Here is a 15,129-nt window from a genome sequence, read left to right as displayed (position 1 = left end):
ACCCTCCCACAGTGCGGCGCTCCCTCAGCACTGACCCTCCCACAGTGTGGCGCTCCCTCAGCACTGACCCTCCCACAGTGCGGCGCTCCCTCAGCACTGACCCTCCCACAGTGCGGCGCTCCCTCAGCACCGACCCTCCCGCAGTGCGGCCTCCCTCAGCACCGACCCTCCCGCAGTGCGGCGCTCCCTCAGCACCGACCCTCCCGCAGTGCGGCGCTCCCTCAGCACCGACCCTCCCGCAGTGCGGCACTCCCTCTGTATTCAAACCCATGGAATGAATTTTGGGGTTTGTGGAGAAGGAATTCTCTTCACTCAGAGGGGGAGAGGCGGAATGTGCGGATCAGAAACAAAATGTGGATAGAATGAACTGTGCGGATCAGGCACATAACACACTCATAGAATCAGGCAGTGCACAAGAGGCCCTTCAGCCCATTGGGTCTGCACTGACAAAGTGCGGACTGGATTCAAATGGTCTGTGTGTCAGATAGAAATCCTGGACTGGATCAGAATGGATCATGAGGAACACATGGAAAACATGGACGGGATCAGAACAGACTGGGAGGGTCAAATACAAAACATGGACAGGATCGGAATGGACTGGGAGGGGGGGGGTCAGAGATAAAATGTAGACCAGATTGGAATAGACTGAGAGCTTCAGAGACAAAATACAGACCAGCTTGGAATGGACTGGGAGAATCAGAGACAAAACGTAGACCAGATTGGATCGGAATGGGCTGGGAGGGTCTGAGACAAAATGTAGACTGGATTGAAATGGACTGGGAGGGTCAGAGAGAAAATGTGGACTGGATTAGAATGGACTGGGAGAGTCAGAGACAAAACGTGGACTGGATCGGAATGGACTGGGAAGGTCGCAGAAAATGTGGATTGGATCGGAATGGACGGGACGGGTCAGAGACAAAATGTAGACTGGATCCGAATGGACTGGATGGGTCAGAGACAAAGCACTGATTTGATTGATGCTGTTTGCGGATTTGGGTGGTATCTGCATGGGAAAGAGACAGAAGCAGACGAGCAACATCACCAGACTGGATATAGCTGTCCCTCTTTTACTCTCTTTGTAATTACACACACATCAGCTCAGTAAACACAAGTGCGGCTCTTCTTGGTGTTGCTGCCTCTGATCAGGTGAGACATGGACCAGTAGAGACTGTCATTGATGGTGCAGGGGGAACTCTCCAGGTGAACCATCTCAAAGCTCAGATCCCACAGTGACCTGGCCGTACAGTCGTCCTGGGCGATGTAGGCAACCTCTGACACCTCGCAGTCACTGTGGGTCAGCAAGACGGAGACAGAGGTCAAAGGTCAGCAGTAAGAAAGGCAGGATCTGATAAATAAGGACAACGGGGGTGAGGGGTGGTGGGAGGGTGAGTCCGTTTGTGTGTGTGGGGCACTGGAGGCATGTGGGGGTGAGTGAGAGTAAAGGGGTGATGGTGAGGGGGAGTTGGGGGGGAGCTGGGGGGGAGCGGAGTGAAGAGTCGAGATTGAAATGAAGTGGTCGCCAATGTAAGATAATCACAGATTCAAAATAGTAGAGAGAGACAGAGAGGGAGAGAGACAGAGAGAGAGAGACAGAGAGAGAGAGAGAGGGGGAGAGAGGGGGGAGAGAGTCGGGGGGAGAGAGAGAGGGGGAGAGAGAGACAGAGAGAGGGAGAGAGAGAGAGAGAGAGACACAGAGAGACACAGACAGAGAGAGAGAGACAGAGAAAGGGAGAGAGGCAGAGCTGTTCAGTGTGTGAGGTACTGCTGCTCCAAGCTGAGTGTCAGTGCTGGGTGTGCTCTGGGCTGAGTGAGGGGGTGGGGAGCTGGGTGGTCTCACCTGAAGTACTGCCCCGAGACAGTGTCGAGTTCCGGGGCCACAGCGCAGTGGATGGTGGTCTGAGCCCCCTGCTTGGGGCTCTTGAGGCAGAAGTAAAAGGGAGCCACCAGCAGACGCACCCAGAACGGCTGGTGGCTTATCATGTTCCGAGTCATATCGGTCCACAGAATGCCAGGGTGCACAGCATTCACCGTCACCCCGGTACCTGGGGGAGTGAGACACACAGTGTAAAAACTGCCCATTCAAACTACCACACTGACAGAGAAAACCTCCCTCTACACTGTCATAAGAACATAAGAACATAAGAACATAAGAAATAGGAGCAGGAGTAGGCCATCTGGCCCTTCGAGCCTGCCCCGCCATTCAATAAGATCATGGCTGATCTGTCGTGGCTCAGTTCCACTTTCCCGCCCTCTCCCCATAACCCTTAATCCCCTCTCTTATCAAGAACCCATCAACCCGCTTCTTAAAAATATTTAGCGAGGCAGCCTCCACCACTTCAGGACAGGTACAGCACGGGGTTAGATACAGAGTAAAGCTCCCTCTACACTGTCCCCATCAAACACTCCCAGGACAGGTACAACACGGGGTTAGATACAGAGTAAAGCTCCCTCTACACTGTCCCCATCAAACACTCCCAGGACAGGTACAACACGGGGTTAGATACAGAGTAAAGCTCCCTCTACACTGTCCCCATCAAACACTCCCAGGACAGGTACAGCACAGGGTTAGATACAGAGTAAAGCTCCCTCTACACTGTCCCCATCAAACACTCCCAGGACAGGTACAGCACGGGGTTAGATACAGAGTAAAGCTCTCTCTACACTGTCCCCATCAAACACTCCCAGGACAGGTACAGCACGGGTTAGATACAGAGTAAAGCTCCCTCTACACTGTCCCCATCAAACACTCCCAGGACAGGGACAGCACGGGGTTAGATACAGAGTAAAGCTCCCTCTACACTGTCCCCATCAAACACTCCCAGGACAGGTACAACACGGGGTTAGATACAGAGTAAAGCTCCCTCTACACTGTCCCCATCAAACACTCCCAGGACAGGTACAGGACGGGGTTAGATACAGAGTAAAGCTCCCTCTACACTATCCCCCATCAAACACTCCCAGGACAGGTACAGCACGGGGTTAGGTACAGAGTAAAGCTCCTTCTGCACTGTCCCCATCAAACACTCCCAGGACAGGTACAGCACGGGGTTAGATACAGAGTAAAGCTCCCTCTACACTGTCCCCCATCAAACACTCCCAGGACAGGTACATCACGGGGTTAGGTACAGAGTAAAGCTCCCTCTGCACTGTCCCCATCAAACACTCCCAGGACAGGTACAGCACGGGGTTAGATACAGAGTAAAGCTCCCTCTACACTGTCCCCCATCAAACACTCCCAGGACAGGTACAGCACGGGGTTAGATACAGAGTAAAGCTCCCTCTACACTGTCCCCCATCAAACACTCCCAGGACAGGTACAGCACGGGGTTAGATACAGAGTAAAGCTCCCTCTACACTGTCCCCCATCAAACACTCCCAGGACAGGTACAGCACAGAGTGAGATACAGAGTAAAGCTCCCTCTACACTGTCCCCATCAAACACTCCCAGGACAGGTACAGCACGGGGTTAGATACAGAGTAAAGCTGTTTGTGCTTTTGGAAGGGAGGGAGGGAGACAGTACCCCCCGGCCCTGCTGCCTTCATTGAAAGAGCCACTTCCCTCGCCCGGGTAGGAGGTTGCCATGGCAGTGGTGGGCAGCGTCCCAGTACCTTGCAGTCTCTGAGAGAGCTCTCGTGTGAAGAGGACATTGGCCAGCTTGCTTTGGCAGTAAGCGACGAGGGGGTCGTAGCATTCCTTCATGTGAATGTCGTTGAAGCGGATTTTACCTGTGGACAGGGAATGAGAAAAGAAAGGCTTAAAGTGAGATCGAGAGCTCCCTCGGCACTGACCCTCCCACAGTGCGGCGCTCCCTCAGCACTGACCCTCCCACAGTGCGGCGCTCCCTCGGCACTGACCCTCCCACAGTGCGGCGCTCCCTCGGCACTGACCCTCCCACAGTGCGGCGCTCCCTCAGCACTGACCCTCCCACAGTGCGGCACTCTCAGCACTGACCCTCCCACAGTGCGGCACTCCCTCAGCACTGTGCCAGTTTGGGGGAATGTTTGTCCTGAATTCTGGGGATGAAATCTGATGAGTGCTGCATTAACCTCACACTGAGGGGCGTGATGGCGATTGATGAAGCAGAGGAGTGGATGTTATTTCAGCCTCTCTGGATTTGCTTGGTCGATTCTCGACATTGGAAGGACTCAGTGTGGACTGGGTGATCACTTTACTGAGCACCTTCAGTCTCTGCTCTGACCTTCCTGGTTACTTATCATTTTAACACACCTTCCTGCTCCCATGCCCACAGGTCCCTCCTTGTCCTGCTGCAATGTTCTGGTGAAGATAAATGGAAACTGGAGGAAGAGTGTTCCATCTTCCAGCTGGGCACTTTACAGTCTTCCAATCTCAACACCGAATTCAACAACTTCAGATCATCAGCTCCACCCAGCCTTTGTTTTCATTTCATTTTTAACTGTTCCCTACTTTTTATTTCTTTGTTGTCTTTCTGTTCCCCCCCCAACTCTTTCCCATTATTTTATCCCCCCTTTTCCCCCACTTTTTTCAATTTTATCTCCTCCCACATCTTCCTCTCTCACACTTTACCCTCTGGTTTGGCCATTCACACCCTTTCTTCTCTCTCTATGGGCTGCCATTAGCAGCCTTTCTCCTTGTTCTTGTGGCTGTGACTCATCTCTCATTCCCCACCCCCCCGCAGTATAAATATCTCCCACTTTCTCTGCCTTTGAGCTCTGACAAAGGGTCACCTGGACTCGAAACGTCAGCTCTTCTCTCCCGTTACAGATACTTCCAGACCTGCTGAGACTTTTCTCTTCCGGTTTCAGATTCCAGCATCCCCAGGAATTTGCCAAGTCTGTTCTCCTGCTTTCCCTCTCTTCCTGTCACATTCCCGTACCCTGTTAACCACCGGTATCCCCCCCCCCCAAGCTGAACTCCCAAGGGTTTCACTTCCTGCCGGAGTGTCTTAGGCCCGTCGTGAAGCCTAGCTGGGCTACTCCTTCAGCGCTGAGGCCTGTCTCGGCCTTTAACACAGGCCTCTGCCTGGGTGCTCAGTGCTGCCAAATCTTAAAGGAAATGGGCTTGGTCTGGCCTGAGGAATTTTGGGTAGGTCATCCACTCAAGATTGGGTAGGCCTTTTCCCAATTTAGCTTTTTTTTGTGTTGTAGCCTGGGCACGCCTTTGTTTCAAAGCCACTCTGGCAGACAGAGTCAGGCCTTCAAGCCTGGCCTTTTTTATTCGTGAGTGGGCCTTACTTTGTTGGCCCGGCCTGAATTGGCCACTTTTTTCCTTTGCTTACTCTCGGTGGGCCTTTCTGTCAAGGCCCAGCCTGGGTAAGTCTTTTGGCCAATTCTGGCTAGGCCTTTCTTACATGCCTGGGCTTGGGTAAAGCCTATCCTGGAAGGCTGAGGAAACCTGCCCAGGCCAAACTATTTGGCAACGTTGAGGCTGAGGCCCTCCACTCCATTCTGCAACCACAACCGCCACCCATCCCCTCGCCACCCTCCGGGGACTCTGCGGGCAGGCGGGTGGACTCACCAATCTTGTGGGCCCGACTCGAAACGTTGATGATACGGCTGGGGGCGCTATTCTTGAGCTGGTCCAGGAGGAGGATGGTGAGCAGGAAGTGGCCAAAGTGGTTGACTCCAATCTGCATCTCGAAGCCATCCTCGGTGACTTCCCTTGGCCCAATGGCAGCTCCTGGGCAATGGGAGAGAGAGTGGGGGAGAGATGGGGCAGAGACAGAGAGAGGGTGGGAAGGGAGGGACAGTGGAAGGGAGAGAGGGCAAGATGAACAGAGAGAGAGGGAGAGAAGGAGAGAGAGAGAGAGAGAGGAAGGAAGGGTGGGAGAGAAGATGGAGAGAGGCAGAGAGAAGGATGGTTGATGGGTGAGAGAGGGATGGTCGGTGGGTGATAGAGAGAAGGGGAGGATGGGAGGGCGAGTGGGTAGGGGAGGATGGGAGGGCGAGTGGGTAGGGGAAAGAGAGAGGGGGAGAAGAGATAAAGAGGAGGAGGGAAGAAAGAGAGAGACAGAGATAGAGGAGGGAGAGAGAGGAGGGAGAGAGAGAGAGAGGAGGGGGAGAGAGAGAGAGGAGGGGGAGAGAGAGAGAGAGAGGAGGGGAGAGAGAGAGAGAGAGGAAGGAAGGGTGGGAGAGAAGATGGAGAGAGGCAGAGAGAAGGATGGTTGATGGGTGAGAGAGGGATGGTCGGTGGGTGATAGAGAGAAGGGGAGGATGGGAGGGCGAGTGGGTAGGGGAAAGAGAGAAGGGGAGAAGAGATAAAGAGGAGGAGGGAAGAGAGCGAGAGACAGAGATAGAGGAGGGAGAGAGAGGAGGGAGAGAGAGAGGGGGGAGAGAGAGAGAGAGAGGAAGGGAGACAGAGAGAGAGAGGAGGGGAGAGAGAGGGAGAGAGAGAGAGAGGAGGGAGAGAGAGAGAGAGGAGGGGAGAGAGAGAGGGGGAGAGAGAGAGAGAGGGAGAGGAGGGGGAGAGAGAGAGAGGAGGGGGAGAGAGAGGAGGGGGAGAGAGAGGTGGGGGAGAGATGGGGGGGTGGGGAGCAGTGGGAGGAGGGGAGCATGGGGGAAGGAAAGGACCGGAGATGATGATGATGGGGAAGAGGCATGACAAAATGATCATTTACACAACATGTCACCTAACCCTAACTCACACCCTAACCCTAACGCTAACCCTAACCCTAACTCACACCCTAACTCACACCCTAACCCTAATGCTAACCATAACTCACACCCTAACCCTAATGCTACTCACACCCTAACACACCCTAACCCTAATTCTAACTCACACCCTAACCCTAACCGTAACTCACCACCCTAACCCCTACCGCTAACTCACACCCTAACCCTAACGCTAGCTCACACCCTAACCCTAACGCTAACTCACACCCTAACCCTAGCTCACACCCTAACCCTAACGCTAACTCACACCCTAACCCTAACTCACACCCTAACCCTAACTCACACCCTAACCCTAACGCTAACTCACACCCTAACCCTAACTCATACCCTAACCCTAACTCACACCCTAACCCTAACGCTAACTCACACCCTAACCCTAACTCATACCCTAACCCTAACTCACACCCTAACCCTAACGCTAACTCACACCCTAACCCTAACGCTAACTCACATCCTAACCCTAATGCTAAAACGCACCCTAACTTGCACCCTAACCCTAATGCTAACTCACACCCTAACCCTAACGCTAACTCACAGCCTAACCCTAACGCTAACTCACACCTTAACTCTAACGCTAACTCGCACCCTAACCCTAACGCTAACTCACACCCTAACCCTAACGCTAACTCACACCCTAACCTAGCCCTAACTCACACCCTAACCCTAACTCTAACTCACATCCTAACCCTAACGCTAACTTGCACCCTAACCCTAACGCTAACTCGCACCCTAACCCTAGCCCTAACTCACACCCTAACCCTAACGTTAACTCACATCCTAACCCTAACTCTAACTCACATCCTAACCCTAACGCTAACTTGCACCCTAACCCTAACATTAACTCACACCCGAACCTGAACCCTCCCCTTTGCACTAACCTTAATCCTGATGCCACCTAAACCTTACCTAACTTTAACCCTGACCCTGAATCTAATCCTAACCCCTAACCCTGACCTTAACTCTAATCCCTAAACCTTGACTCTAAATCCTAATCCTGACCTTAACTCTAATCCTTAACTCTGACCCCTAACCTTGACTCTGACCCTTAACCCTGACTCTATGCCTAACCCCTCATCCTGACCCTAGCCCTGACTCTGACCCTAACTGTAACATCACAGTCCTTACCCGTCAAATCATTCAGCCTTGCCCCTCCCCTGTTATCTCTCTCCTCCCCCGCTATCCCCACCCACTCCCGCTATCTGCACCCTCCCCTTGCTCTCCCATGCTCTCTCCCCTTCCCCAGCTATCCCCACCCACCCCCCGCCATCTCCCCTACCCCCGCCTCCACTATCCCCACCCTCCCCCGCTATCCCCGCCCTCCCCCCACTATCCCCGCCCTCCCCCCGCTATCCTCGCCCCCCCCGCACCCGCTCTCTCACCTGCGTTGTTGATGAGGATGTCGATACAAACCTCGTTCTCAGCCACCTCCTTGGCAAAGCAATGGATGGAGTCGAGCGAGGCCAGGTCCAGCTTGTACACCACAATGTTATCATTGCACATGGTCGCCCTCAGCTGCTCAGCGACTTGCTCACCCTTCTCCAGGTCACGGCACGCCATAATCACCCGCGCACCTACCGGCACACACCGCATTGGCTGGTTAACTGGTGGGAGCCAGGGGTTGTGGGGTGGGGGGGGGAGGGAGGATGGGGGAGGGCGGAGGGAGGAGGGAGGGAGGCAGAGGGAGAATGGGGAGGGAAAATAGTGAGAGGAAGGAAGGAGGGTGAGAGGGAAGGAGGAAGGAGGGTGAGAGGGAGGGTGGGGAGGGCAAAGAATGTGAGGGAGGGCAGGGTAGACAGAGGGCGGGGAGGGCGGACGGTGGGAGGGAGGGCAGGGAAGAGGGGGTGTTTGAGGGAGTGAAGGGGAGTGAGTGAGGGAGGGCAGGGAAGGGGGGGTGTGTGAGGGACGGAAGGGGGGTGAGTGAGGGAGGGCAGGGAGGCGTGTGTGAGGGACGGAAGGGGGGTGAATGAGGGAGGGCAGGGTGGACGGAGGGTGGAGGGTGTGAGGGAGGGGCAGGGAAGGGGGGGTGTGTGAGGGACGGGAAGGGGGTGAGTGAGGGAGGGCAGGGTGGACAGGAGGGTGGGGAGGGTGGAGGGTGTGAGGGAGGGCAGGGAAGGGGGGGTGTGTGAGGGACGGAAGGGGGGTGAGTGAGGGAGGGCAGGGAGGGTACGAGGGAAGGTGGAGGGTGAGAGGAAGGGTGGTGGCGGGAGAGGGTGTGTGTGGGCACAGGGAGAGGGTTGTCGGGCGATGGATCTCCAGACGGTGGAGGGAGAGGATGAGGCCTCACTGAGGGGACATCAGGTTATGGTACACAATGCTGGTCCGAGAAGGGGACAGCGTGGCTCATTGAGTGCTAATGGGGTGCAATGCCTCTCTGAGAGGGATCAGTTTAAGGGGTGCACTGCCCCCCTGATGGTAACAGTGGGGTGGGGTGGGGGAGAGGGGGAGCGGATGGGATATACCATTCCGTGTGGGGAGTGGGTGGGACGCAAAAACCCAGCTTGCAGGTGCAGCAGGTGGTCAGGAAGGCGAATGGGATGCTGGCCTTCATAGCGAGGGGGATTGAATATAAAAGTAGGGAGGTCTTGCTGCAGCTGTATAGGGCATTGGTGAGGCTGCAGCTGGAGTACTGTGTGCAGTTTTGGTCGCCGCACTTACGCAAGGATATTTTGGCCTTGGAGGGAGTGCAGAGGAGGTTTACTAGGCTGATACCGGAGTTGAGGGGGTTGAGCTATGAGGAGAGGCTGAATAAACTAGGCTTGTACTCGTTAGAGTTTAGAAGAAATGAGGGGAGATCTCATTGAGACGTATAAGATGATGAATGGGATGGATAGGATAGAGGTGGAGAGGCTCTTCCCGCTCAGAAAGGACACTAGGACTAGGGGGCACAGCCTCAAGATAAAGGGGGGGGGCGGTTAGAACGGAGTTGAGGAGGAACTTCTTCACTCAAAGGGTGGTGAATCTCTGGAATTCTCTGCCCGTTGAAGTGGTGGAGGCTACCTCGCTAAATATATTTAAGAAGGGGGTTGATGGGTTCTTGATAAGAGAGGGGATTAAGGGTTATGGGGAGAGGGCGGGAATGTGGAACTGAGCCACGACAGATCAGCCATGATCTTATTGAATGGCGGGGCAGGCTCGAAGGACTGGATGGCCTACTCCTGCTCCTATTTCTTATGTTCTTATGATGTCCCACTCCCTGTGGGGAGCGGGGTGGGCAGTGGGTGGGATGTACCATTCCCCGTGGGGAGTGGGGTGGGCAGTGGGTGGGATATACCACTCCCGTGGGGAATGGGGTGGGCAGTGGGTGGGATGTACCATTCCCTGTGGGGAATGGGGTGGGCAGTGGGTGGGATGTACCATTCCCTGTGGGGAGCGGGGTGGGTAGTGGGTGGGATGTACCACTCCCTGTGAGCTGCGGGGATGACGGGGGTACGATGGAAGCAACGCTCCTTACCTCTTTTGGCCAAATCCCGCGTAGTTTCCCGGCCGATCCCATTGCTGGCACCAGTGATGATCACAGTCTTCCCGTCCAACCGCTTTGTGCACTTACAGCTGCCTCCGGCCAGCCAGTTCCTCAGGAGAAGGATGCTCGAACCTTGGGACAGAATTAGAGTCATCAAAATACAGAAACCAGATGGAGCAAAATGTTCCTCTTCCCCAGGAGGCCGCAAAATCGGACAGTCAGTGCTGAGGGAGAGCCACACTGTGGGAGGGTCGGTGCGGAGGGAGCGCCGCACTGTGGGAGGGTCAGTGCTGAGGGAGCGCCGCACTGTGGGAGGGTCAGTGCTGAGGGAGCGCCGCACTGTGGGAGGGTCAGTGCTGAGGGAGAGCCGCACTGTGGGAGGGTCAGTGCTGAGGGAGCGCCGCACTGTGGGAGGGTCAGTGCTGAGGGAGCGCCGCACTGTGGGGAGGGTCAGTGCTGAGGGAGCGCCGCACTGTGGGAGGGTCAGTGCTGAGGGAGCGCCGCACTGTGGGAGGGTCAGTGCTGAGGGAGCGCCGCACTGTGGGAGGGTCAGTGCTGAGGGAGCGCCGCACTGTGGGAGGGTCAGTGCCGAGGGAGCGCCGCACTGTGGGAGGGTCAGTGCCGAGGGAGCGCCGCACTGTGGGAGGGTCAGTGCCGAGGGAGCGCCGCACTGTGGGGAGGGTCAGTGCCGAGGGAGCGCCGCACTGTGGGAGGGTCAGTGCCGAGGGAGCGCCGCACTGGGGAGGGTCAGTGCCGAGGGAGCGCCGCACTGTGGGAGGGTCAGTGCCGAGGGAGCGCCGCACTGTGGGAGGGTCAGTGCCGAGGGAGCGCCGCACTGTGGAGGGTCAGTGCCGAGGGAGCGCCGCACTGTGGGAGGGTCAGTGCCGAGGGAGCGCCGCACTGTGGGAGGGTCAGTGCCGAGGAGCGCCGCACTGTGGGAGGGTCAGTGCCGAGGGAGCGCCGCACTGTGGGAGGGTCAGTGCCGAGGGAGCGCCGCACTGTGGGAGGGTCAGTGCCGAGGGAGCGCCGCACTGTGGGAGGGTCAGTGCTGAGGGAGCGCCGCACTGTGGGAGGGTCAGTGCTGAGGGAGCGCCGCACTGTGGGAGGGTCAGTGCTGAGGGAGCGCCGCACTGTGGGAGGGTCAGTGCTGAGGGAGCGCCGCACTGTTAAAGGTTCTTAAGAAAAAGGATGGGGGAGAGAAAGAGGGAAATAGAGAGTGGTTGTGGTAAGTAGAGATTGATGAATGAGAGAGGGATTTGAGAAAAGAAAGAAAGACATAAAGAGATAGTAATTGGGCTGAAGGAAGAGAGAATGAAGAAGGGGGTTGAGAGAATGAGAGAGATAAAGGGAGGGGATAGTTGATAAAGGATAGGGAGGGCTATGGGAAGGGGTACTTATCTCTGTGTCCCAAGGGCAACCCGGGGTAAGGGAGCATTTTTGGCAGATGATAGTGGTTAAGACAGTTGTGCCAGATCTCTCTCCCTCTGTTCTTTTCTATTGATTCAATCTGGGCCCAGCATTTACCGCCCCCCCCGCCTCCCTAATTGCCCCCTTGAGAAGGTGGTGGGCGAGCCGCCATCTTGGACCTGCTGCAGTCCCGTGTGGTGTAGGTACACCCACAGCGCTGTTAGGGAGGGAGTTCCAGGATTTTGACCCAGTGAAAGGAACGGTCGATATTTTCCAAGTTGGGTGTGTATAGGGGGCTCAGAGGGGGGAACTTGCAGGCGGTGGGTGTTCCCCATGGCGTCTGCTGCCCTTGTCCTTCTAGGGGGTAGAGGTGGTGGTTTGGGCGGCGCTGTCGAAGGAGCCTTGGTGAGTCGCTGCAGTGCATCTTGGTAGACGGTACACACTGCTGCCGCTGTGCGTCGGTGGTGGAGGGAGTGAATGTCGAGGGTGGGTGGTTAGTGTGTCGATTGAGGGGGGTGGGCTGCTTTGTCCGGATGGTGTCGAGCTTCTCGAGTGTTGTCGGAGCCGCGCTCATCCAGGCGAGAGGGAGAGTATTCCATCACACTCCTGACTTGTGCCTTGTAGATGGTGGACAGGCTTTGGGGGGAGTCAGGAGGTGAGTTACTCTCCGCAGGATTCCCAGCCTCTGACCTGCTCTGGGAGCCACAGTATTTATATGGCTGGGTCCAGGTCAGTTTCTGGTCAATGGTAACCCCCAGGATGTTGATAGTGGGAGGGATTCAGTGATGGGAATGTCATTGAATGTCAAGGGGAGATGGTTAGATCCTCTCTTGTTGGCGATGGGCATTGCCTGGTGCTTGTGTGGGGTGAATGTTACTCTCCACTTGTCAGCCGAGCCTGGATCTTGTCCAGGTCTTGCTGCATTTGACACGGGCTACTCTAGGATCTGAGGAGTGGTGAACGGTGCTGAACATTGTGCAGTTATCAGCGAACATCCCCACTTCTGACCTTATGATGGAGGGAAGGACATTGATGAAGCAGCTGAAGATGGCTGGGGCCTCGGACACAACCCTGAGGAACTCCTGCAGGGATGTCCTGGAGCTGAGATGATCGAACTCCAACCACCACAACCATCTTCCTTTGTGCCAGGAATGACTCCAAGCAGCGGAGAGTTTGTCTCCTGATTCCCACTGATTCCAGTTTCGCTCCTTGATGCCACACTCAGTCAAATGCAGCCTTGATGTCAAGAACTGTCACTCCCACCTCTGGAATTCAGCTCTTTTGTCCATGTTTGAACCAAGGCTGTAATGAGGTCAAGAGCAGAGTGACCCTGGGCCAAACCCACACTGGGTGTCACTGAGCAGGTTATTGCAGAGTAAGTGCTGCTTGATAGCGCTGTCCATGTCTCCTTCCATCACTTTACTGATGATCGAGAGTAGACTGATGGGGTGGGAATTGGCCGGGTTGGATTGGTCCTGTCTCTTTTGGACCTGGGCAATTTTCCACAGTGCTGTGGGTGGATGCCAGTGTTGGAACGGTACTGAAGAGCTTGTCTAGGGAGTGTGGCAAGTTCTGGAGCACAAGTCTTCAGTACTATTGCCCAATGTTTCCAGCTGCCTTTTCAGAGCCTCCGACCGTCTCTTGATGTCACCTGGAGTGAATCGAGTTGGCTGGAGACTGATTGGTATCTGAGAGGTTGGGGACCACCGGAGGAGACTGAGATGGATCATCCGCTCGGGCACTTCTGGCTGAAGGTCGCTGCGAACGCCTCAGACTTATTGGTTCAGATCTGTCTTTCAGACTTAGGGCAGCAGGGGTGAGGGTGAGATATGGGTAGGATTGGAGAGACAGCAAATGATAATCATCTCTCTCTCTCTGTCTCTCTCTGTCTGTCTTTATCTGTCTTGCTGTGTCTCTGTCTTTCTGTGTCTCTGTCTCTCTCAGTCCCTCTCTCTTCCCTCTCTCTCTCGGTCCCTCTCTCTCTCCATCTCTCTCCCCCTCTCTCTCAGTCCCTCTCTCTCTCCCTCTCTCTCCCCCTCTCTCTCAGTCCCTCTCTCCCTCCCTCTCCCCCTCTCTCTCAGTCCCTCTCTCCCTCCCTCTCCCCTCTCTCTCAGTCCCTCTCTCTCGTCCCTCTCTCTCCCCCTCTCTCTCTCCCTCTCTCTCTCTCTCTCTCTCTCCCTCCCCCTCTGTCCCTCTCTCTCCGTCCCTCTCTCTCAGTCCCTCTCTCTCAGTCCCTCTCTCCCTCCCTCTCCCCCTCTCTCTCTCCGTCCCTCTCTCTCTCCCTCCCTCTCCCCCTCTCTCTCCGTCCCTCCCTCTCCCCCTCTCTCTCCCCTCTCTCTTAGTCCCTCTCTCTCTCCCTCTCTCTCCGTCCCTCTCTCTCCCCCTCTCTCTCCCCTCTCTCTCCGTCCCTCTCTCTCCCCTCTCTCTCTCTCTCTCCCTCCCTCCCTCTCTCTCAGTCCCTCTCTCTCCGTCCCTCTCTCTCCCCCTCTCTCTCTCTCTCTCTCCCTCCCTCCCTCTCTCTCAGTCCCTCTCTCTCAGTCCCTCTCTCTCCGTCCCTCTCTCTCCCCCTCTCTCTCAGTCCCTCTCTCTCCCCCTCTCCCCCTCTCTCTCCGTCCCTCCCTCTCCCCCTCTCTCTCTCCCCCTCTCTCTTAGTCCCTCTCTCTCTCCCTCTCTCTCCGTCCCTCTCTCTCCCCCTCTCTCTCCCCCTCTCTCTCCGTCCCTCTCTCTCCCCCTCTCTCTCTCTCTCTCCCTCCCTCCCTCTCTCTCAGTCCCTCTCTCTCAGTCCCTCTCTCTCCCGTCCCTCTCTCTCTCCCTCTCTCTCAGTCCCTCTCTCAGTCTCTCTCAGTCCTTCTCTCTCTCCATCTCTCTCCCCTCTCTCTCAGTCCCTCTCTCCCTCTCTCTCCCCTCTCTCTCTCTCAGTCCCTCTCTCTCCGTCCCTCTCTCTCCCCCTCTCTCTCTCCCCCTCTCCCCTCTCTCTCCCCTCTCTCTCTCCCTCTCTCTCCGTCCTCTCTCCCTCTCTCTCCCCCTCTCTCTCTCTCCCTCTCTCCCCCTCTCTCTCAGTCCCTCTCCCCCTCTCTCTCCGTCCCTCTCTCTCAGTCCCTCTCTCTCCCTCTCTCTCTCCCCTCTCTCTCTCCCTCCCTCTCCCCCTCTCCCCCTCCCTCTCCCTCCCTCTCCCTCAGTCCCTCTCCCCCTCCCTCCGTTGCCCTTGCCCCCTTACCTGCCATTGCCACTCCAGCGATGATGGACCTGTGCTCGGAGAGGAACTGCAGGGCGGTTTTGAAGATCTCACAGGAGACATCGGCGGAGGCTTTTGCCGCCTCAGTGGAGGATATAAACAGCGTCCTGTTCATCGCCCTGGCGCCTGGGCGCTTCGCATAGGAGGAGGTGGCCGAGGGAGAGACCCGAGACTAACAGAGCACGGCCCACCCACCCAGCCACCCACACACACACCCACACAACAGCAATCCCGCCTTGTAGGGACCCAGAGGCTGCTACACACTGCCACTGTGACGATGCCCAAGGTCGGGGTTTTGGTGGGGGTGGGGGGTTGGGGTGGGGGGTGGGGGGTTGGGGTGGGGGGGGGTGGGTGGGTGATGTCGTTGGGCAGGGTG

General features: G+C 56.3%; 1 protein-coding gene across 1 annotated transcript; it reads right to left on the bottom strand.

Moving 5' to 3' along the window:
* Positions 1 to 1,098: 1,098 nt before the first annotated feature.
* On the bottom strand, positions 1,099 to 14,868 carry LOC145340596 (retinol dehydrogenase 12-like). Its single transcript, XM_080185063.1, has 7 exons — positions 14,736 to 14,868; positions 10,103 to 10,243; positions 8,031 to 8,222; positions 5,498 to 5,659; positions 3,610 to 3,726; positions 1,838 to 2,042; positions 1,099 to 1,288 (listed from the first exon to the last, which is right to left on the bottom strand). Exons 1-7 carry the CDS (start codon positions 14,866 to 14,868, stop codon positions 1,099 to 1,101), a joined length of 1,140 nt encoding a protein of 379 aa, XP_080041189.1.
* Positions 14,869 to 15,129: the final 261 nt, after the last annotated feature.

Source organism: Carcharhinus amblyrhynchos, unplaced genomic scaffold (assembly GCF_965287045.1).
Source record: "Carcharhinus amblyrhynchos unplaced genomic scaffold, sCarAmb.v2.hapA chromosome_1183, whole genome shotgun sequence".
Taxonomy (NCBI): Eukaryota; Metazoa; Chordata; class Chondrichthyes; order Carcharhiniformes; family Carcharhinidae; genus Carcharhinus; species Carcharhinus amblyrhynchos.
This window is presented reverse-complemented; position numbering and strand designations above follow the sequence as displayed.

Bases quoted from the DNA above. Each gene is read 5' to 3' on its own strand.
- LOC145340596 (XM_080185063.1), bottom strand. From the start codon at position 14,868: ATGAACAGGACGCTGTTTATATCCTCCACTGAGGCGGCAAAAGCCTCC. The intron at 10,244-14,735 runs GTAAGGGGGCAA...TTCTGTCCCAAG, and splicing joins CGCTGGAGTGGCAATGGCAG to GTTCGAGCATCCTTCTCCTG. The intron at 8,223-10,102 runs GTAAGGAGCGTT...GTGTGCCGGTAG, and splicing joins GCGGGATTTGGCCAAAAGAG to GTGCGCGGGTGATTATGGCG.